The 23,916-nt window shown below is 41.4% G+C and overlaps 2 protein-coding genes across 2 annotated transcripts in view; both read right to left on the bottom strand.

The window, feature by feature from the left end:
• Positions 1 to 1,461, bottom strand: part of FASN (fatty acid synthase) — a 44,413-nt gene extending 42,952 nt beyond the window's left edge. Inside the window, exon 1 of the mRNA XM_065694055.1 lies at positions 1,314 to 1,461. The gene's annotated coding sequence lies outside the window, so the exon portion shown is untranslated. The remainder of the gene's footprint in view (positions 1 to 1,313) is intronic.
• Positions 1,462 to 3,029: 1,568 nt separating this feature from the next.
• Positions 3,030 to 23,916, bottom strand: part of CCDC57 (coiled-coil domain containing 57) — a 43,478-nt gene continuing 22,591 nt past the window's right edge. Inside the window, exons 8-13 of the mRNA XM_065694053.1 lie at positions 23,398 to 23,498; positions 19,767 to 19,995; positions 18,987 to 19,123; positions 13,289 to 13,411; positions 12,779 to 12,932; positions 3,030 to 5,577 (exon numbers count right to left, since the gene is read on the bottom strand). Coding sequence (XP_065550125.1) covers positions 5,363 to 5,577; positions 12,779 to 12,932; positions 13,289 to 13,411; positions 18,987 to 19,123; positions 19,767 to 19,995; positions 23,398 to 23,498 — 959 coding nt within the window. The 3' untranslated portion in view covers positions 3,030 to 5,362. The remainder of the gene's footprint in view (positions 5,578 to 12,778; positions 12,933 to 13,288; positions 13,412 to 18,986; positions 19,124 to 19,766; positions 19,996 to 23,397; positions 23,499 to 23,916) is intronic.

Raw genomic sequence — 23,916 nt, forward strand, 5'->3', positions numbered from 1 at the left:
TTATTTGTGCAAAAATTTATGTCTCCAGTATCACTGTATCACCTTTGTAAAATATCTGTTCACAACTACCCTCCGTGTAGGGCATCCTCTGAATTCATCCACTAAATGCAGCCTTTCACAATGTACGAGTATGTTCTGTTAATTTCAAGAAGCTTAGAGGCTGCAGAAAAGGGTAAATCCTTTGCTCATGACACTTGAGGCTTTTCCTCCCTTTTGTTTTTTTAAGGCAAGACACGTTCCAAAGCGCCCAACACTGCTTTCTGAAGGCGCATGCATGCTAACATACACAGCTTTCACACCGCCTGCTTCAATTTAAGCATCCAAACATGGCTTTTAGCTACCAAAATATGTATCCAGTATCTGAAAGGGTCGTATGTCAGGAAAAGAAGGTGGAATAAAAAACCAAACAGGAGCAAAAGCAGCTAGAGAGAAATAATAAATCACGTTCCTGAAAGCATCCTATCATCAAATCCAGGCTGGCGTACGATCAATGGGTTATCTCACGTGGCCAGCCGGTTTATACAGAAGTGGAAAAAAAGAAGTTCAGCAGTATATGCGGCACCTTTACAGAGACGGCTTCTTAGTACCTACTGACCACACACCTTTCGCAACAGCGAGCGCCGGTTCTCCTCCCTTACGGGCTTCCTCAGCCTGCCACGCCAGGGTTTTACCCTAACCCGAGAGACCGCGGGAGAGCGCGGCGCCGTCGCCCCTCCACCAGGACAGAGAGGCCCATTCAGCCGCGCGCGCTCGCCCCGCACCGGGCGCGGCCCTCGGCAGCCGCTGCGGGCCCGGCACGCTGGAGCGCGGCAGAGCGGCGGGAGGGCTCCAGACCGAGCGAGCGCTGCGGGCAGCGGCGCCCCGCCCGTGTTCACCCGCGCACACCCGGCCCGCGGTGAGGGGTCGCAGCAGCGGCAAGGGCCCGCCCGCCGCCAAGATGGCCGAGGGCCAGCCCCACAATGCAGCCGCTCAGCCTCCCTCCGCGCTGCCGTGCCGGACGGAGCGGCAGGCTGAGGCTCCGTAAGCCCCCCGCCGACCTGGCGGGGCCTCTGCTCTGCACGGCCGCGCTGGGCCACAGGAGAGCTGCCCGCAGCAACAGGGCGCGGAGACCAAGGCGCCGGGGCGCAGAATCTCCTGGTTGTGCGGGTCAGGCTCACGGCCGCCGGCCGAGCTCGCGGCCCACCACCACACGCCCGGTGAGGCGCGGCCACAGCCCCACACGGTGAAAAGGGCAAGATGAAGCCTCCCCAGCGCGACGACCCGCGGAGGCTGCCCCTCCCCTGGCCGCACTCCATCCGCTGTCCCGCCGGTACCTGCACGGCGGCGGAAGGCTTCGTGCTGGGAAGACTGGCGTTAGCTCCGGACCGAGCTGCTGCGGGGCTGGTTCTGCGGCCGTACACGGACGCTGCGCGGTACCCAGCTGCGACCAGCCGATGCTCCGCTCTCCTCACTGTCTCCCTCTAGCTCCTGCCGCTATTTAAGCAGTCGCCACCTCCGGCGGCCACGCCACATGGGCTGACAGTTTACTCCTCGCCGCAGTCCAATGAGAGCCGGGGCAGGGCCGCCCCGAGCCGGCCCCGGGGTGATGCCAACCCCTGCCCGCCAGAGCCGCTCTACTGGAGGAGGGCTTCACAGGCCGAGGCGGACCCAGGCGGGCCCCCGTGCCGTGGCACCAGGCCAAGCCCTGGCTCCCCGCCCCGTGCAAGGCTGGGCGCTGCGGGGGGGGGGGGGGGGGGCTGGCTTTGGGAGAGCGGGGCTGGGGGCGAGGCAGCGCCGAGTCACTGTGGGCGCGGTCCTGCCCGTGTCCCTCTCCCCCCCCGCGGGTGCTCGCACTGGGGAGCCAACGCCGCGCCGCCACCACCGCTCCGCGGGAGACGCAGCTGAGCGCGGGTGCTGGGCCCGGCGGGCCTGGACCACGGGGCTCCCGCCCGCGCCAGCGACGCACAAAGGGAAGGGGCCTTGGGCTGGGCGCGCCATGCCGGGACGGCGCCCAATCCGGAGGCGGAAGCGTGTGGGCGGGGGCGCGGCCCTGCCAATCGCGGGGCCCGTGGGGTGTTGCTAGGCGATAAGGCGATGTGGTGACGGCTGAGGGGACGGCCGGGGGAGCTCGCAGCACCCGGCGCTCTCCGGCGGCCGCGGTCGTTCACCCCGGCGGAGCACGGTCCCGGGGTTACCACAGGGCAGCCCGCACGCCGGCCGGGGATGCGCTGCCCCGTGCCCCGGCCCGTCGCTGCGCCGTGACTGGCAGCGGAGCAGGTCCGGAGGCGGGGCGCTGGCCGCCGCTCGCCCCTGCCGTGCCCCTGATGTGCCCCTTTCCAAAGGGCGGAAAGAGTAATGGTGGCTCTGCGTGAGGGCTCCTTTCACCTTACACTGAGTGGATTAAAGCAAAACTAAACATACCTGAATGTTGTTCTGTATTGCCTACTACTGCAACTCCAACCCCCAAAAAGCCATCCCTCCTTTTGGTCGGCAAACGTGGACCTGGATGCAGGAATGCAGTAACTCCATGGTGGAGGTTTAGTGGGAGATGTCCCTGGCCATGGCAGGGGGGTTGGAACTAGATGATCTTAAGGTCCTTTCCAACCCTAACTGTTCTGTGATTCTATGCAGCCACCCCCACCATCGCTCGTCTGGGGTTGAATACACTGGGCAAGGCCCCACTGCCATTGGTGCTTTACACCGCTGACACAAAAGACAGCTTGACCCTGACCTTTTCTGGGCAGAACTTTTGCCTTTATCCATCTATTCCTCAATACTATCATAGTGTTTTAACCCTTTGATAACAACAATCAACAGTTTACTCTGTTTTACCTTTTCAGTACTCTGTGATCAGCTGGAATTCCCTTTTTATAGGTTCTCCTTTCCTTGTGCAATTCCGTAGCATCTTCCGTACTCCCTTATCACCACTCTTTCTCATCTGGTTGCTAAGAATCAATGCCAATTTGTTAAATATTTTGGTCATAAGACAAATACATGAAAATTTCCCACTTGTATTTAGTACACACTTAGCACAGCCTCCCCAAACAGGATTCATGCAATAGTTCTTGTTATTTATTGTTATTAGGAATGCTTTGTTAATTTGCAGCATACTTATATACTGTGTTCTTACAGCTACTTTGAAACAAATGTACAATGATTGAACTACTTTTTTTCTATCACAAGTAAAATAAAATGAAACAGTCAAGAGCTATCATCTTCTCTTACCTACAATTCCCTTAAGGAAACTTGTTTCTCAGAGAAACTGAATAAATTAAAATTGCATTTCTGACAAGATGTCTGCATGACCAGGCATGCCAGGTGATATATCGGGCGGGCGGGAGGGCACGTCACACGAATCAAGCACAAGAAGAAAACCAAAACCCCTCAAAGAAGCAAACAAAATCCTTAAAAACCTGCAAAGAAACCTGCACAAAGGCATTCTGAAGTCTGCAGCCCATGAGCTTGTACCCATGATGTAAGGAATGAAGAACAATGTTTTCCAGGATCAGATGCGGTGTTGCAAAGATTATGGAACAAACTGCTTTATTTTCTAAGGGCACACTGCTTTTAACACCTGTAAATGCACAGAATCTATTAGCACTGAAATATTGTGTATCTCCACAGTTCAATATTGAACATGGTATTGGAAATTAAAATTGGAAATTATTAAAAAAATTAATCAGGGTTATCTCCAGCTATTCAAAACTTTGGAATTGACACATTGTGTTCCAGAATAACCAGAGAGAGCTGCAACTGGTGTGATCTGGGCCAAAATTCCTGCACTTGTTAGAAACCACTATGCTTTGAGCTACAGAAAGAGCTCATTCAGGGCCTCGTTCAAGGGAATGCATCATGTTGTTCCGGCTTGTGAACAATGTTAAACGTTGAATCCAGCAACAGGATTTTCAAGTAATTAAATGATTTAGAAAGAAGCTCACAAGGTCTCTCAGGCCTCATATTTGCTTGGTAACATCTCAATGAAATTCATTGTAGATTTAGCATCTGATTATTATATAGCACCTTTGCACTAAAACAAAACATTTTCAGCAGGAAGCAGAAAAATAATTATTAAAATTCTCAAAATAATTACTACCACTTTGCCAGATGCCAAAAAGAGCAGCTCTTTACAAAAAGAACCAGGAAAGCATTTCTAAAAAGAAAAGTGCTACAGGGAAAAAAAAACCAACCCACTTATGGGTAAGTAGCTCTCTTCATTAATCTTGTTTAGATTTTATCTGTTTTTAGCAGCAACTGAGAAATATTATTCACATCAGTGATACCACTCACAGAATCACAAAATCACTTAGGTTGGACCTCTTGAGGTCACCTAGTCCAATCCCTCAGCAAAAGGAGGGAGGGTCAGCTGGAACAGGCTGTCCAGGACTGTGTCTAGTTGGTCCACAGATGGACCAAGAGATGGAGACTCCATAACCTCTCTGGGCAATCTGTTCCAGTACTTGACCATCTTCACAGTAAATAAGTTTTTTCTTGCATTTTTAACATATATTTCCTTTACTTTTAGTAAAGTTCATGTGTAATATCGCAAGTGTAATATCACAGTGTAGTGTAATATCATAGTTCAGTATAATAACCCAAGACAGCTCAGTATTACTGGAAATGTTACAAAAATACACCAATTCCTTGTTTCAATGTCCTGGCATATTTATAACTATATAGATAACCCTCATTACCTCAGAACTCATCCAAGTTTTCTTTTAGTTTCATCTGCTGTAAGACTTATGACTTACAATGCTTCTGTATGATTCTAAGTGTTGCTAATGAACATGTTTTTCACTGCTTAAAACTCTAGACAATCTCTTGTTAAATGAAAATATTATTACTGGTATAACAATAGAAGTTTAATTTTGTACTCTTTCGTGCTGTCTAAATAAATGGAAAGAGCTGCAGAAGATGAGAGAAAATACAGATTCAGGTGCCATCTTTTCAACACCCCTTCTTTCAAGTAGAGAGATAGCTGCACAGGATTAATGTCTGCATTGTTAATTATAAGAAAACTAGTAGGTTGAGGCATCCCACTTCTAAGCTTAAATCACATCTATAGTTTCTCAACAAAATATTTGCTAAAGACCTGCAAGCCCTGCTCAGAGGCACAAGGCTTTACATATGTATTAACTGGGCATTTCTACATCCATGATGCAAGCATTATTTAACACATATAATTAAAGTAAATCTGTATTAACCAGTAATATACACAGATTAACCCTTTTTGTTCACAGTATGAAACATGGTATTTGTTCTATCTTCTGGCTGCAAACATCCCAACTCAACATACAGAACTGAAGCTGATATTTAGATTTGGTTTACAGATTTCAAAGTAAGTTAATAGCAAGTGTGGACCCAGAACTTGCTGACAACAAATAAATCAGTCTTTAATATTATAGTTGCGGATTTTTGCCACCTTAGAAGAGATTTTTGGTTTTATGGGATAAACGTAAGATAAATTCCTGGATTTTAACTTCTGCTGAACTTCCAGCCTGGCTCCTCTGACTGTCAAATCTGCAGCTGGCATTTCAAGTTTATCCTTGGCTTTGATATTTTGCTGAGATTCTTCAGAATGTGTAACTTCAAGCTCCACTCCTCAAAAAAAGAAAGAAAAATACTTTGTAGCTATGTTCTTATTTACTTATGAGACTGGAAAATTGAAGAGTACCGGTTTATTCTTTTTTTCTAAATATACTGCTGGCATAGCGCCACACTGTCAAAGCCTTATACTGAGTAACAGACCCATTTCTACATCTAGGGGCACAGAACTGTCCATTAGGGCTTGCTATGCTGATGATATCCTGCTCAATCCTTGTTTAATCTGTACCGGTTCATTCTCCTTTAGCATCAGACTGTGTAAGAGAGGAGAAGGGAAGACAGCTGGAAGGTTGGTCTAACTACTCAGGTCGGTCTAACTACTCAGGTCAAGCACTACCTCTGTGTTCAGATGTTTTTAAACACACCATTTTCACAAGTTTACCCTTCTCTCCATTGTGAGAGAACATCTATATCCCCCCAAGCAATACCAACACACCAGACAACATGATACAAAGTTAGACCTACCTGTTCCCACATTGTGAAATGGTGATAAAGTAGCTGGCTGCAATAGTTTGATCTGTTTCAAGAAATGAGGAGCAGCCCTAAAAGCTGCAGTAAACATGTTTGGGTATGCATGATCCAAAGGGCTCAAAGGCAACTCTGTGGCTTGACAGAGCTGCACTATCATTTTCTCTTTGTTTTGTTCTTTTTTCCTCTCTTCATCTTCTCTCACAGAGAGAGGCATTTACTGATGAAATTTTAATTTTTGTTGTCTAGAATATCTGTGTATACTACAGAGGACTAAGTCAAAAAGTAACCCTTTTGGTTGTGAAGCAGGGAGACTGATCTTAATACCAATTGGGAGTCCATTCTGCGCCCTCTCGCATAATTCTATGAAAACCACTATCTCCAACTAACTGAACTTTAGTCTTATCACAGGTTTCATTAGGTACGATCAGTGGAATTGGTCAATCACAATATTTACTGTAAGCTATAGGTAATGTTTACAGGTGCTTGGCTCCAGCCACTTAATCCTTATTTTTCAAGGCACTGAGATTTTAACTTTAGATTTCCTATGGAGAGACAAAGCAGACAGCAGAAGTTGATATAATAGACTTGCTTAGGATACACTACAGCATACTGTACTAGCTAAATTTCTTTGATCATGATAGGCTTCAGTCCCAGGAGCTATTCAATCACAGAGCAAGAATAAAAAGTGCACAAATTGAGAAAGATATTAGTAGGATAAGGCAAATTTTCATAGTCAGCAGAACATGATAGAAAGTCCAGACAAAATTCTACGTGGAAGGAAATAAAAAGTATTATTGAACTATGGAATTAATTAATCTTATTGAGGGTTTATAGCTCTATGCAAAGCTACTATGTTTAATGCTCTAAGGAAAGCACAGCACTGTGGCTAGTGTCAAAACAAGACCCTTTTCAAAGCAATTTTTACGTTCAGGCTTCCCTGGAAATAGCTGTTCCTTCACGTGTGTGCAGCCTCTGCAGTGAGTCAGCTTGATGGCACTTGTTATTGCAGGTAGCAAAAGCTTTGGGGACTCGTGCTATTGATGTCGAATCATGCTGTTCAGCTTGCCACCTAGTGGCTACCTACAGATGGAGAAGGTATGAAAGGGGATGCTTGAGCCCATGAAGACCTTTGAGTGTGTTTTTCTGCCTGGGAGAAAGGACTTTAATCATTATAATGCCTTACCCTAGACCACTACCACATCTAGGAGATAGCAAAGCAGAATTTCACAACATCAACAGCTTAGAACAGTTCAGGCAGCAGTGTCTGAAAGGTACTGGATACAGCTTCAAAGATAATTTTGCCTCAACAGGAGCCACAGCAGAATGAGAATACTTCTTTTTTGTGGTCAACACTACTTACAGACAGCCTGGTTTTTAAATTCTTCCTCAGTTTTGAAGGGTCTTTTGTATACAATCAATGGGATGACTTTCAGAAATAACATGGGAGGCCCTCATCCTTTAGATCCAAAGGCAAAGTAACCAAGCACCAGTGAATCACATACATTACTTCCTCTGAAGTCTTCTCTATGCTTGTCTCCTGACATCAGTAGAGACACTACAGTTATAACTAGTTAAGGCTGTTTAGTTAGGTGTTTGGAACAACACCACAGAACATGTGCTCTATATGGCTGCTAAGAAGTTTTGGACTGTCAAAAATCAGTGTTAACAAAGAAATTTAAAACCATGAAATTTCAAACTTGTGAGATGTGGTCTATAAAACAGCAAAAGACAAAGATCCAATACCACAGAGACAGAAATGCTATTTAAAGGGAAATATCCTAAGAGAACACTAAATAAGGACTTCCGTGTGTTATCGGTTTTGCTTGAGACTGCTTACATGTGTGAAGGACCTTGAAAAGAATCAGCATGACCATGCACAGTTGTGTGGTTTTCACAAGCAACGAGAAAGCACACCTAATTTACAAGTCTGTAACTTACTTTCAGAAACGACCTTGGCAACAAGAGCTAGTAAGATCATTGTTAAGAGCCTAAACTGCTTTTGAAAGTGGACCTAAATGTTTAGTGTAATGCTGCATGTATCTTCTATTTGATATGTGTTAACCACAATCAGAAATTAGTATTTACAGATTTTTATCCCCCCCCCCCCCCCAAACTGAAGCGATACAGGTAGAGACCTTATACAAGCAAACTAAAATTTCCCCAGATGGAAAATTTCATTTAAAAAACTTGTCACTAGGTATTTGCTTATGGCTAACAGTGCTTCTAAAGGAATACCAGCTCAAACAAGTTCCTATTCAGGAGAAGACCATTTAAATGAAGCAAATGTAACTAGGAGATTAGTTAATATTTGTGAAACACTTCAAAGATGAAGTTTTATGTAACGCAGAAAAGAAATCATGAGTCTAAATCTGATTGGAGCCAGAATGAAGCCAGAGCCAGAGTGTTCTTTCTGTTTGTTAATATTTTACCAGATTCTTTCTCTAGCCAGTTTTTTACCCCCATGGATTGCTCTCAGAACTGTCAGTGATGTCAGAGCTGTTGAAATTCTGTCTAGTGTAGAAACACTTAAGATAACTCTTGATCCATACAGTGTAGAATTTCACATCACAGAGCCTTGCAAGTAACAATGAGAATTACAGTAAAAGACTCCCTATCTAAGTTCAAGTAGTAAACCAGAAAAGTCACTTTGCTTCAAAGCAGCTCAATCTCATTCTTTGTTAGTCTACAAAGTAAACTCAGATTTATACACCCAGGACTCAGCTGCATCTATATCTGGGGGTTCTCAAAATGCACAGTGGGACCACCCACCACAACTGGAGCCCTCCTCTGGCATGGAAAATACAGGGTTTCATCTACCCCAAAAATGTATAAAACAAGAGACAAGTGAGGACATTCTAAGCGCAGATACAGCTTGCCTTACGCCCTTATTTGCTCTGCACTGACCCCAGCCTCTGTTGACCCGAGGAGATACAGCTGATCAGGAGCTTTTCACATGGTACCGCACAGCACACTCCACAAGACTGGCTACACTCTAACTGCAGTTTACAGTTGAACTTTAATAGGTGATGTTCACCTTTCCTTCCAGAAAAACTAGCAAGTGCCTCCAGTAGCAAATAAAAAACTGATTAAGCTATTTGAAGTAAAATAAATTCCATTTTTCTAAACTTTTTACAAAGCTTCCTCTCCTCTTGTCTAACATTTATTTCTAAAATCAAAACAGGTCCTGTAGCCCACATGTGAATAGAGAAACCTTGCAGCATTTACAGAAGCTATCACATGGTTGTACACGTGTCATGATTTTCAGAGGAAAGCATATAACTTCTCTGAGAAGCAACTTTCTTTTGAGGATGGCCTGTCATCAGCATTCAAGATGCATGTGATATGGATCACCAACTAAAGTCTCCCACCTGCTCTCAACCTCTGAGATAGGACATATAAAAAGGAAAGATACACATGTATTTCTTACTAGTAGAGTCTATGCACATAACACTGACACTTTTAGCACCAGAGTGGCTTGTACCTGTCTGCCTCTGCAGCAGGATCGTTTTCTTTCAACAGCACAGAGCAATAAAAACACCTGAACAAAGAACCTGTGATCCTTGTAAACCCTTTATTTCTACTTATCTGCAGAATTATCATACAAATTATTAAATCCATATCATTCCTAAAGTAGAAACAAAAAATCAGGAGGTAGGGCAAGGAGAGAGAAAATTAATCTTAGAAGCTTCCAAAAGTTCCAAATTCTGTGGTGAAATGAATGAAGTATATAACAGTCCACTTCAGTAACTCAGTGCTAACATGCAGTCACAAACACTTTAAAAGCCATCGAGTTGTGCCTTAGGCTGGAAATACAGCGAAATGCAGGGCTTACTTGACATGCCAACAATTTCAAGTCCCAGTAGGCAGTTTTGTACACGAAAAAAATTAATGAAGCTGTTTAACAGGTTCAGAAAAATCATTCTCACACTGCAATTGTTTCTGTTTCACCAGAAATGCCCATAAACCACAACTACTGGTGTGACAGATTTGTAGAGTTGAACTTGTAAAAAACATTTGAATAAGCAAACTAACTTGTTGCATTTTTTGTTACTGAGCTTTCAAATCTATGTGCGTGTCACTTGTATCTGAAAGTCCAGTACCAAGTCACTCCATCTTCATGACAGTTCTACCCACAGTAACTATGCTTCTAATAAACATATTAAATTCAAGTGAGTGGTTTTAAAAAGGAAATATTTTATTATTTTTCCATAGCTCAGGCATGAAAAATAAGGCAAACCTTTGATAAAAATCAGAAGCAGAACTCCTTGAAAAAATCTTATATTCTGAGGTGAGTTTCTTCCAAGAAAGATTTTGCTTTCACAGTCTTGTTTCTGAAATACAGAATTCAGTCTAGTAGAATTATGGATACCATTTGGATGGTTTCCTAGAGGAGAAAGCTAAGCAACATAAAAGACTTTTTAAAAGTGCTGTTCTTGCAGTGCAGTATTTCAAGGCCTGCATGTTTGACTGAGAAGCACCACTCTAGTATTCTTAGGGTAAATCTGGATGCAGAGATCAAATTTAGGTTGTTCTCAGGAAAATATCCCCCCTTATTGATGTTTCACTTGTTTCATGTTGGCAGTATTATCTTTCCACTTTGCTATTCTCTAGATCCCCCAATATCTACAGTATGTTTTGCAACGGTGGCTGGAAATTTCTAGACATTAAGAAACTGATGTCCTTGTAAGGCTGCCAGTGGTGTTGCATCACGCACCAGCAGCACGAAACTGCATGACACTATCAGTAATGTTTGAAAGACATCCTTTTGCTTATCCTGCCAATATAGGCCTGACCTGAAATACTCTTCCTATTACAGTCCCACAGAAAAGCACATGAATCATGACTGCCAGCACTATGTCCATTCCAGTCCTACAGGTCTGTCAATGCACGTTACTTTGCCCCTGCAATGAACTACTGCTGTGAATAAATACAATTATAATCCATTCTTCGTTTTGAAAGCCCTTTTAAATATTTTTTTTTCTTGTGTGCTGCTAAAGATGGTTCATTGCATTTATACACTGGTTTAAAACTAGATTCAATGTAGGTTGGAAAGAACCTCTGGGTGAAATGTCACAGTGCTTATGACTCCCTGCTCAGAATGCATCTTGGCACACTTGTGTCCCTTGCCTCTTTTCACTGTGCATCTCAGAGTCTAGCTTTGTTGTCTCCAAAATCCCTCACTGGGCAGTGAAAAAGCAGCAATCAGGCCACCCACTGTCTCTTTCTTTTTCACACTGAATAACCCAGCTTTTCCCAAGTAACATGTGTTTCAGCACTGTAGCCATCTTAGTCACTCTCCACTAAACCCTAGTTCATCAGTCCTTTGTGCCAGAGTCCAGAAGGGACACAGTACTCCAGATGTGGCCTCACAAGTACCAAATAGATGGGAACAAATCACTTCCCTGAACCCACTGGTTGTATTCTTGCTCCTGCAGTCTGGTTAATGGCACTTGAGTTATGGTAACAGGTCACTATTAATATAAAGCTCACTTGAAAATTATTAAATGGCTGACATATAACCCCACAGTTGCCCTCAGATCTCAGTAATAATTATGATGATAAAAATATCAAAACAAAAAACCCAAACAATTCACACATGCCCCACACCACTGTAAGAAATAACTTACTGAATGCTGTGTCTCTTATAAAAAAACGAAAGTCACCTTTACTTGGAACATTCTGGAGAAATGTTTATCCATCTGTTTATAAAGACCTTTAATGAGAAGAGTCCACAATACTTCTGGGGAACACTCTCCATTATTAGCCACCCTTTAAGTTTTTCCAGTATTATAATTTAAGGCCATTACTTTTTGTCCCATCCACAGGAGTTTTCCAAAGTTTTGCTGATGATGAATTACTTCATGAACATGCCAACAGTTTGGGAGACATAAGAGTCACCTGCAATACACTGCTTAAGATAATGACTACCATTAAAAAGTTTCTTTTCCATTTGCCTGTGAAAAGGCTACAGTTTACTGCACATACCTTACAAGTGGCACTTCTGCTAAAATTCCCTATTGGACTATACAATTCTAGTGAATAACAATGCCTAGCTCACTGTGTGTCCACAGCATATACCACATTTTGCCCACGATCTCACCTTTGGCCTTTGGGTCTTAGCATACTAAGCAGTGTTGCAGCTATTAACATGACACAAAAATAACGATTGAGCAAGGATTTGCCAAATTACAATTTGATCCATCAGTCACTTGGCAACACACAAAGTGTGCAGTTCTCAGACAGATGCTTTCATATCTGCCCCAGTTAAGTTTTAGACTATGTCAAAACAGAAGGCTATTTGCATTTTCCAGGAGTATTTAATAAAATACTCCTTAATGCAGCAATGGCATTAAAATCATTGAGAGATACATATATGTTCCTTTTAATTCTTACTTCTGCTTGCAACAGTGAAATTTGCTTCAAGTGAATTTATACATATACACACATATATATAGGTATGTTCCTCTTAATTCTTACTTCTGCTTGCAACTGTGAAATTCACTTCAAGTAAACTCATTAGATCTTTAGATTCTGATTAGAGGACTCTTAACAACAGTAGCAGTCATGTAAAAATTTTGTGAAAGGTGGCAGAATCCACTAGCATACTTCCATCATTCTAGAAGAGTCAAGTACTGCTAATTACTTTATAAAACATGCTTAGCTTGGTGAGTGTTCTAGGGACTGAGAACAGAGGGACTTGATCCCTTTTGTAAAGTTTGCCACATACCTTGACAGAAATGATGTGCTCTAGATGAAGAAAGCTGGACCTGCTGGGCTTGACTAGGACTCTGCCTGGGTGGCTGACTTTGAACAGTCTTTAAGAATGTAGCTGCCTTTTGTTGCTTTGGCCCATGATTTTCAACGGACAAATCTAGCTGAACCTGTTCAAATTCAAACACACTCTTACAGAGATGCATACATTTCATGTCAAATACATGTGAAAATTGGCATCTTGGTCTTGGAAAGATAGAAGGTTTCAGCAAGAGGCAAGTCAAAAGAAAATTGTTATTTTTAATTTTGAAAGGTCATACAAGAAGATTTATTACAGCAACAAGAAAGTGATTGAGAAACTGAAGTTTAGTAAGTGTTAACAAATACTATTTTCTACAGGAACAACGCATAATTTTTTTTAAAAAGTGCATATATTTTTAAGTCTTCCAGGAGATGACTGCTGAACAAATGCAATTGAAAATTCCAACTGAAGGCAAATTACACTGATGATAAAACTGCACTGTACCTCCGTGGATGGTAATTCCGTCTTTTCCCCACATCTGCTTGGAGCTTCTTTATCCTTTAAGCCAGAGCTGACAATTAGAGAAGATATCCTTGAGGGATGCTGTTGCTTTGCATACTGCAGCTCCTAATATGAAATATTACATCAAGACAAGTAATCTGTGGTCTCTGAAAATAATACATCCTTAGCTGAATTTACTGTTACACTGCTAGATTTAAAATAATCATTTATAAATAATACTAAACAGAATTATTTTCCATTTAGATTAACACAGCCAAACTACCTTCCTAATAAACCTCTTACTAGATCCGTTAAAAATCTACATTTCTTGCTGCTGTCACTGTCATCCTGCTTGTTTCTCAAGTTTATATTGTCACTCTTCCTTTTGTGACTCAGGGTCACTTTCCCTTTTTGTTTTTTCCAGTGATTTTTTTAATCTTTTAAATACAGAAGAAAACTCCAAAGGAAGTCCTAAAAAAAACCATAAATAATATAAATCAGCTATGGAAAAGAAACTTGTAAGCAAGCAAAAAACCTTAATTCACCAACTTTCAACATGAAGCAATTAAAGTAAGATCTGGAATTTTACAAGAGGTTTAAGATCTTCTTCAGCCTTGTCAAAGGAGATGAAAATAAACATCAGTCTTTTGATATATATTTCAAACTAAAGAAAAGCAAATAAACAGGAGCCCATCATACAAAGTAACTGACACTGAAATTCCTGAAGGTATGAGGGTAATAAATTCTGGTTTTGGTAAGGATGATGATCTTGAACATAAGAGCAAACATAGCTTGGCTAGTAAGAGTGATTGCCTAGAAGAAAAACACTGAAAACGGTGTTTGGAAGCTCAGCTTCAGTGCAGGAGCTGAAGCCTCAGCAGGTATCTTGTAGGTAAAGAGCAGCCTGGAATGAGACTACTGAAGATGAACAGCTTGGATATAAAAAGGGCCACCTTTTATAGTCTGGACAAGTTCCAGCAGAAACAGAGATAATCCCAAAGGTTCCAGAGCTGGAAAGATCCTCAATTATAGCCACTTCAACCACGACTTCCAAACAACCCATGAGCTGAAGAGGTTGGAATTCTTGGAATTCTACTCCTGGAGTTTAGCACACCATCTGGAAACTCACAGTCAAATGCTACCTCTCCAAGAGCCATGGACACATTGTATTTTTAGAATCTATTTATTCTTACAAAAGCAATCTTCAACGATTTTAAAAAGAAAAATAAGGCAAGGCAAGACTGGGATGGATGGGCAATGAATATTTATTTGTCTCAATTTCAAAGTCATCTAAATTCTAAGATTAGAAAAAAATTAGAAAAATTAAAGAGGTAGAAAATGAAACAAAAATTACTAACACCCCCCCCCCAAAAAAAAAAAAAAAAACCAACCCCAAAACAACAAACCAACCAAAAAAAAAAGAGGGTTTTGAATTGTGGCAATTTTGCCCACATCTGGAAATCATTTTTACATATTATTTGCATAAGCATTTAGCTAATCGTTTTCAGACTCAACCCAAGCAGTGCACAGATGAAACAAGCAGGCTACAAAAGGTCTACTCAAATGCTCTGCTGGATCCTAATCTCCTTTGAAAATTTTATTCCCAGTGTTAAGAGTTTAACAGCTTAAGAAAGAGTTCAGTGAACTGAAAGTTCAAGTGAACAAGGATGCCAAGCTTGTGACTTTAAATTAGTAAAATGTTCACAAGCATCCTGAATAAATTATATATCCACAACCACACTGAGGCATTCCACAGTAAATTCACCTGTTGGCAGACCACTTTCCAGGCTTCCAGCACACTAACAGCTGCCCCACTTATTTCCTTCTGAATCCCTGCAAAAGGGAGATCAGAATCATGCTCAGGACTGTTGTCTAGGACCAGAGCTGACCTTTTCACTTTGGAATTTTGCAAGAGGCTTAAGATCTGCTGCTTCAGAAGTAGCTGATACTACTGTCCCATAATATGTACCACTGATCTACCAGCAAAGGGTATTTATTTAATGCGCCCTGATCCTTTTCTCTAAGGACCTGCCTCATGCTACAAGATGCCAATACTTCTTGTAACAGTGCTGCTGTGACAGCTCTTGAGCAGGTCCTCAGATGGTCAACAAAGAGTTGCAAAATAGTGCTGCATTCCCAGATCTGTTCTCACAGAGCTCATATGCTTTGAGCATTCCCAGTCTTGGAACCCAGATGGCTTTCACTATGATATTTCCTAACTGGTATTTTTAATGCCTTCTATAATACTTTTGATTTCAAAAGAATTTGATTAGGTAAATTGGATAAAATATACCAGATTATCCAGCTTGCACTGCACTTATCTGACTGACCTATTACAGTTTTTAGTTTCTGTTATCTTAGACTATCTGCTATATCTAAGGATGAATAAGTCTCCATTAGCTCTGTAAGGGTACAGCAGATGGCATTCTCAGTTATCGCTGTCTGTTGGATGGTTTACAATGTTTGCTCACACCGCAACTTTTAAAACTTCTTCACCGACTAATGGGCAATAAAGAAGAACAGGGGCTTATTTTCACTCAAGCAATATGTTCAAATTTGGTTCTAACTAGCTCTAACAGCATAGCATTTTGGACTTCAGGCAACCTTTCTCTATCAAACAAGAGTGCCTCTGCTGTTGGTTGCCTTCTGCCAGGAAGAAGCTAAGAGAAATTCAAGCACCTGTGGTAGGATGTCAAACTCAAGAGTTCTTCCCTGCCAGGTTTCCTTAGAACATATTCCATAATGTTGCCATAGATCCAATCTGATAGATTCACCTTAGCCAAGAAATACGTGTACCAATTTTCATCCGCAAATAATATGCCTTTCCCAGCTAAAATGCTGCTGCATACTTTGGATGCTTGGAGAGCCTTTTCCTTTCATATTCAAACAAGTATCACCGGTTTTTACTACTATTCATTATCCAAGAGAATAGCAATCCTGTGCAGAAGCTGGATAACTGTCTGCCTAAAGACCTGAGAGCAGAACACTGAACTTGACCTTGAGAACACTTGCTCTCAAATTTAATTGCTGGATGATCTCTGCATTTCAACTTTTTACACTATTTTCTAAAATCTAGAATCTGACCCAGAAGTTTGTGTCATTCGTGCAGCTAAGAGCCCTCATGGCGAATCTGCAGCACCGTGTTACTCCACAGGAAAAAATACCAAACACTTATTTTCAGCAGAACTGAACCGCAAACTGAAAGTGTGTCATCCCAGACATGCAGCTGGTTAAATTAGTACCATCTGAGTTCCGTAATCTTAATTTACCTAATTTATAGCACTTATTCTAAGCAACTACAGAGGTTAATATGCTTTTTTTCTTTAACACCATTTTTAACTGTAAGAAAAATCAAATATTCATTAGAACTTACTTCCACTGGCTCTTTTATGAAACCCACTTTTGTCATTCAAACTGTCTGGCCAGATGGCTCATATTCTTTGTAATACACTTAAGGCAACCAGATAACATCTACAGAAATTAGTGATAATTTCAGGCTCAAAAAAAACCCCAAAACAAACAACAGGATGGCATGCTCAAAACAAGTATGTGGTTATTCTTTCTTATTTTTTGGAATGTGTCTAGACGTAAAAATGCTCAAGATGTTTTTCAAATGTGTTCTAATGGCAAAATCTTCAAGTGACTGACAGTTGTGATTTCTTAGTGCAATCTGACAACATGATAGGATTATCTCCTGTGAAGTTTCATATTATCACAGAGATCTTAGTATGTAAAAACAGAAACAAGAAACTTCAATCTCCTATACATTCCCGGATGAGTAATTCACAAAAAGGCTCTCAATCTGTGCTTGATTTCAGTTAAGAGAAATAAGACTGCATAAAGAAAGAATTAAAAACAAACAGGATCCTCCAGAGGAAATAAGCTTTAATTCAGTTGAGTTTTCCCCAGAGGCAGAGGAGATTGCAGCTTCAGTCTAATAGGCTGATTTCTTGGAAAGCAGCTCAGCAGAAACACAGGAAACCTGGTGGACTACAAGGTGAACATGATGCAGCAACGTGTTTGTGAGGCCTCTGACCAACAGCATCCTGGGCTGCATCAGCAAAAGCACTGCCAGCAGGCCAAGGGAGGTGATTACTTCCTTCTACCAAGCACTGGTGCAACCACATTTAGAGTATTGTGTCCACTTTTGGGCTCCCCAGTACCAGAAAGACATAGAGATACAGGAGCAAGTCCAGCAAAAAGCCACAAAGATGAGCAGTGAATTGGAGCATCTGACATACTAGGAGAGGATAGGGAAGCTGGCCTTGTTTACCTTCCAGAAGAGAGAGGGCAGGAGTGATCTTTTCAACATGTATAAGCACCTGATGGGGATGGTGGGAGGAAGTAAAGATGACTAAGGCAGACTTTTCTCAGTGATATACAGTGGCAGAACAACAGGCAATGGGCAGAAGCTCAAGTACAGGACACTGTTTAAGGATAAGTGGGGAAAAAAACCCAACCCAACAACCAAACCCAAACCAAAAAAATCAAACTCTAACTTTCTTTACTGGGAGGGTGATCAAACAGTGGAACAAGTTGCCCAAAGAGGTTCCTAAAGGAAGCATTTTCCCAACTGAACTTGGTTAATAATTCTACTGGAGTTTCATACATCGAAGCAACAACGTCACCTTTTCTGAAAGAACATTGTTTACTGCTCTCAAAACGACAACAACAATCAGCTGCTCTGACTCAATCCTGACAGGAACAAATCAGCTGATCAAGTAAGTAAAGTACACAGTGAAATCCTGATTACTGAAGTTACTGGGAGATCTGCCACTAACAACTAGGGGAGCAAGGATTTATCCGTTTGTCCCTCTGATGAAAGCTGCAATTTATCCATTAAAAGTTGTATTCTAATTACAAAAGATAAGAGATGGGTTAATTACATATCCTGCTTTCATAGACGGAAAATGTGCTATTACAATAATGTGGACAAGGGTGCTTTAAAATCCCACCTCTGCGGACATTTAAAAATGTGCTCACTGATTAATCAATATCGAGTTTATCTTAGAACCCACTACAAATCCTTCAAATGGTTATCTTACTTATTTAAAGCTAAGCTTTATGAAACTAATACTTGAACTCCACAATATGAGGAGTATATAGAAATATTAGAAGGTGTCCAAAGGAGGGGAACAAAGGTGGTGAAAGGACTAGAGGGTAAGATTTATGAGGAGTGGCTGAGGATACTCGGCTTGCTCAGATTGGAAAAAAAGAGACTGAGGAATACCTCATTGCTGTCTACAACCTCATCATGAGGGGGAGCAGAGAGGGAGGTGCTGATCTCTTCCTTCTAGTGTCTGTGATGGGATGCAACAGAATGGCTTAAAGCTTCATGCAGGCTGCATATTAAGACCAAGTTCTTCCTTGAGAAGTGTCGTCAAGCACTAGAACAAGCTCCCCAAGGACTGGTCATGATCCCAAGCCTGTCAGTGTTCAAGAAGCATTTGGACAATCCTCTTAGATACAAGTTTCAACTTCTAGGTTGCCCTGTGTGGAGTCAGGACTAAAAGATGACCATGGGTCCCTGCCAGCTCAGGATATTCTATGATTCTATGAAATCTCCCAGGGTACCAAAGGAAAGTTTGAGCTAAAATCAGTAAAAGATATTTAAATGCAGAATTTTAAGGAAAGTTCTATTCACGGAATTTCAACTGGCTTAACTGCTCATTATCACTAGATTTCAAGAGCATATTATTACCTGTGTTGTAAGCCTGTGCTGTAGACGTTTTAAAGCTGATAGCTGACACTGTGTTCTTTTGACAAGCTCTCTTGGGAAAAGGCTACCAGACACAACACAAACTTTGCAGCGCTTAGAGCTGACAGGATGCAAAAGTCCTATAAAGGAGAGAAAATATTAAGGAAGACATTCTCTGTTGTTATTTGTCATCAATATTACATTCCCAGCCAATGTTTATAGTGTATATAAGTGAAACACAATACACACCTTCTCACTGCAGACGGATTCAATGCTATACAGAAATGGTCCTTGTGTTTTTCTACTTTGCTTCTTTGCCAGAGCAATTGGTGAATGGAACTTGAATGTCCACAGTGAAATCTTCTCACATTATGTATACTCTTGATTCAAGTTTACTCTATAGTAAGCTTATTCTGCTTTCTTTACCACTTTCATGAAGTATTAGTTTTTATTCCAAGAGAAACTACTTCTTTTCTGCTCTTGAAAGAAGTCTTAGTTCAACTTCTATTTCCCACACTGACATCTGAGCATCAGGGAGTCCTTCATCTAAGATGCTCATCAGCAAAAGTTACTGCCTACAGGCTCTTGTTGTTCTGTGCTAGTACTTCCTATCACAGAATGGTCCTTCTTGCAACAATTAGCACCACAGCCTCACACAAATTATACAGATCAAGAATCAGTCAGTCCAGCACTTTGTCTTCATATTAAAGCTCAAAGGATGAACTGATTCCCAGGTTTTATTCTAAATACATAAACTTGCACTCTCCTGTAGAATAAATTTACCTTCCTTTAATACCGTTCTGAGTTCTGCCCTGAGTCCATTTCCCATTTCAATCAGCTGCTGCTTCTCCTCACTCAGAATAGAAATTTGTCTTGCTGCTTCCTTCAGTTTATTTTGCACTCCTTGTAGAGTGCCGCTGACACCATACCAAAGACCGACACCAGGACCTATGTCAGGAAACTGTTGTCCAAGATCTACCATCTTTTCTTCAAAAACTTTGGCCTTTGGCCCCTGGAAAAAACAAGATAGTGCTTATAATGAATATTTTGATACTGAAGTCTGTAGGTTTAGAGATTTCTACAAACACACATTAGAAGCCAATTGAAGAAGTGTAAAGTTGAAATCTATAGCCATTTTTGAGGGTCCATTTTCAGAATTTTCTTCACAATAAAGGGCAAATGAAACCTATTCTTAGCAATATAGGGCAAAACACTGTAATAGCCTGGGATGTTCCCACACATATTGTTAACTGTAAGTGTAAAATAACATACATAGGATAAACACTGTGTAAGTGTAAACTAGAAAGCAGTTAATTTTACAATAAAATGTGGAAAAGATACTTCACTGCAGATAGCAAACCATCACAAATCCTTCTCCATATAAGCATCGCATGCATACACACGAGGTAAATACAACTTAAAACATTTTTTTAAAGAGAAAGGCTGAAGAGTAAAAAGTAAAGATTCTAAAACCAGTTTTGTCTCTGCAAACTTAATTGTGTTTACGTGCAGATAAACATTATGATAAAATATTTACCCAAAAGACCCAATCACCATTGCCTTAGTGGGTCATGCAACTCCCATTCTCTTATTTCTTTGGATAGTTTTACCAGAAAAGAGGAAGCCCTTTTGAACACATATGGAAAGCATACTAGTACACAAACACTATCAGAGAGAAAGGTGGAGAAATTACTGCAGGACTAGAATATAAAAACATGAAGGTACCAAGGTGAAAGAAAAAAGGAACACCACTTTGGTGTACATACAGCAATTTACACCAAAGCAGATACAAATTATTACATTCTACTCTCATCATATGAACTGTTAAATTAGCACACTGAAACTTGACATAAAAAGAGGTCAATGCAGTGACCAGTTAACAGCACCACTGGTTGTCACACTATGTACCATCTTCACCGTACCAAGATGCAAAAGCACATCACAGAGCTGGGGGAGGAATACTATTTGCTTAAACTTCTGTTTTTCCTGAATTTTTCAGAAAAACCTTCAGCAGCATTACACAGAAGATTTTTTTTTTTTCAGGTGAGAGGTTGTACATTGTAGAGTTAGGAGTTGAACTCAGAAATCTTTCTACCTTTAGCTCCATGCCCAGAGTAAAACTCTACAATACAAAAGAGAGAAAACACAGAAAAGCTGGTACTAAATAAAGGTGGGAAGAAGAACTCTCCTCGGAGCTGATACAAAAGGAAGAGAAGAAAAATCACATACATGCAATAATCTACATGCAATAATCTACATGCCTATTTTGCTAGTTTCCACATAAACTTTCCTCTTCTTTAGCTACTTTTTAGCTCTGGAGTAATTTTGAGATTATGGTCCCAGAACATCTGTTATACTAAATGGGAAAAAAAACCCTATCACTATAGCTCTTCATATTGACTTCACATCTGCTCCCCCATTTTTAGCTACCATTATTGCTCAACAGATTATAAACTCCCCAAGCTAGAGATATTTTTGCACGTAATTCATGATGGCCTTAAGCACATCCTTAGCATGCAATTAATAAATGGTAAATGGAAGCAGCACAGAGACAGTATAGAAAAATGTTAAGAGAGAAGCACTTCTAATATGCAGTAAGGAATTCTGATGAAATTTTGCCAATTGTCTGTAACAGGACTGTTTCCAGTTGCCAGTCTATGCCTAAGAAGGCTGGCTATGTACCAAGGAAGAAGAAATAAAGCAGTCAGCAGAAATACCAGAAATGATAGCTCAGCATCAGTGAAGACAGCATTAACTACAATCCCAGCATTTTGTTCATTTCGAGTTTTGGTCTGCATATCTGCTATTTACTACATGCCTACATATATAAAGCACAAGTAATTCAGCATTTCACACATAAGATGCACAATGCTGCCTGAAAAATGTTCTTATATCTGACCATGAGCACTCAATTACAGTTTAGCGTCACGAAGCAAAGGATTAATCTCGGGCATAGAGAATGTTTCGTTCCTATCTTAATGTCTCTAGCACAAAGCCACTCCCTACTTTTTCTTTTAAGGCTCTATCCCCACTTAAAGAAATGTGAAGAAAATGAGAATGCATCTTCGACAGTCGTTCATAAAATGTTTACTGCAACAGAAAAGAATAGATGGTATAAGATTAAATTTTCACCTAATTCTGGAAGTGGCCCAAAAGAAAATATAAGTCTATGTTGTCTACACTGCCACACACTGATTTGCTAACTATAATTTGACAGCAGGAACAAACAGATCTCCTTCTATGTTCAGTAAAAAGGTAAAACAAAGATTAAACATTATCTGTGTCTGGCGGCTTGCGCATGTTTTCACACAAGGTTCCCAAGGCCCCAAAATTTTGTTTAATCATTGGTATTATTTCAGTTCTTGAAACTCTTAGTTTTAACTGCCCACAACATCAGCAGGCCTGGAAGGGACCTCTGGAGATTATCCAGTCCAACCTGCCCCTAAGGCAGGGCCACCTAACGCAGGTCACACAGAAACCATCCCGGTCGGTTTGGAATGCGTCCAGAGAGAGAGGCTCCACCTCTCATCCCTATTTATTACCATTTCCATTTCCATATTATTTCCATTTTCTTGAACTTTGATGGTTACTGGTGAGTCTTAACAGTAAGAGTAAAGCATGCAGCTCCTATGGGTAGATTTTACAGATTACCTCAAAATTAGAAATCCCTTATTTTTTCATTGTATTTTAACCTATCCTACATGAGACTCCATTTACTACACCATGAAACCCCTGGGAGACAGGGAGGGCAGAACATACAGTGACTTCAGCCTTACGCAGTATTCTGTATCGGCCCCGAACTTCTTTTTCAGGGAGACGCGCGCGTGCGGCGAGTTAACGCCGGCGTCGCTCCTGCCCCTGGCCGCAGCGCGACGGGAGTGACATCGTGAGCCCTGGAGCCGTGTGAGGGCGCTCCAGCGCCAGCGAGCCCCTCGCTCGCACCAGCTGCAGGTGGCTGGCGCCCCCTAGCGGGGCCTGTCAGAGCGCGTGGCTCCGCAGCTCGTGCCCGCCCGCTGGGACGCGGCTCAGCGCTTCCTCGCTCCTCGCCGGAACGCATTGAAAGGCTTTTGGCCCTTCAGAAAAAGGCTGAAATGCGGATTTACAGCGGAAACCTCGAGGAGGCGACACACTGCGGTCTGAGAATTTGCAAGTGGGAAAAAAATATCCAGAAGGGCTTGAAAGACCGGGAGTGATTTGTGACGGGACGACTAGTCAAAATGTACTCCCCAGACAGAATGAGCCTAAGTCTGCCTGAAATAAATCACTGCTGGCTTTCATCCAATTTACACTTATTACTAGCTAACCACATAAGGCATAAGCCTGAGCTTTTAGTATTTATTCAAATAAAAATAATACGTATTTAATTACACACACATGCACATATAGGTATTTTCAGAAGTTTAAACCTCTGTACCTTTTCTGTGGCTGGGTTTGCCATACAATCCAAGCTAACTGAGCTGACTTTGGTATTGCTCAAAGTGGTTCCAGTTGAAATTTTGTTTGTGCACAATAAACCTAAAAGAGAAGATGAGTATAATATAAATATATATGTATTTATCTATCCAGTTTAGGCTTTCATAGCAACAGCTGCTTTGGCCTTCGTTCTGTTATTATGCATGTATACCACTTCAGGAGATATATTGTGAACAGAGCTGAAGAAAGAGAAAAATAATAGCAGTCCTAAAATATGCAAACATAAGTTAGCTACCAAATACAGAAGCGAATAGAGATGACACATGAGAAAGGTCAATTCATGGATAAAGGAGCACAAAGAAGTTTTTACTTCTCCCAGTACTGGCTCAGGTAATCATTCTTGGGAAACTGGCAATACTGAATATAACGAGAACATTTAAGGTACAGCAGCTTCTTTCAGTCACAGCTGAAAAAAATCATCAATAAATGGAAGCTAATCCTGAACAATTTTTTTAGTGCC

This window comes from Lathamus discolor, chromosome 13 (genome assembly GCF_037157495.1).
Source record: "Lathamus discolor isolate bLatDis1 chromosome 13, bLatDis1.hap1, whole genome shotgun sequence".
NCBI lineage: Eukaryota > Metazoa > Chordata > Aves > Psittaciformes > Psittacidae > Lathamus > Lathamus discolor.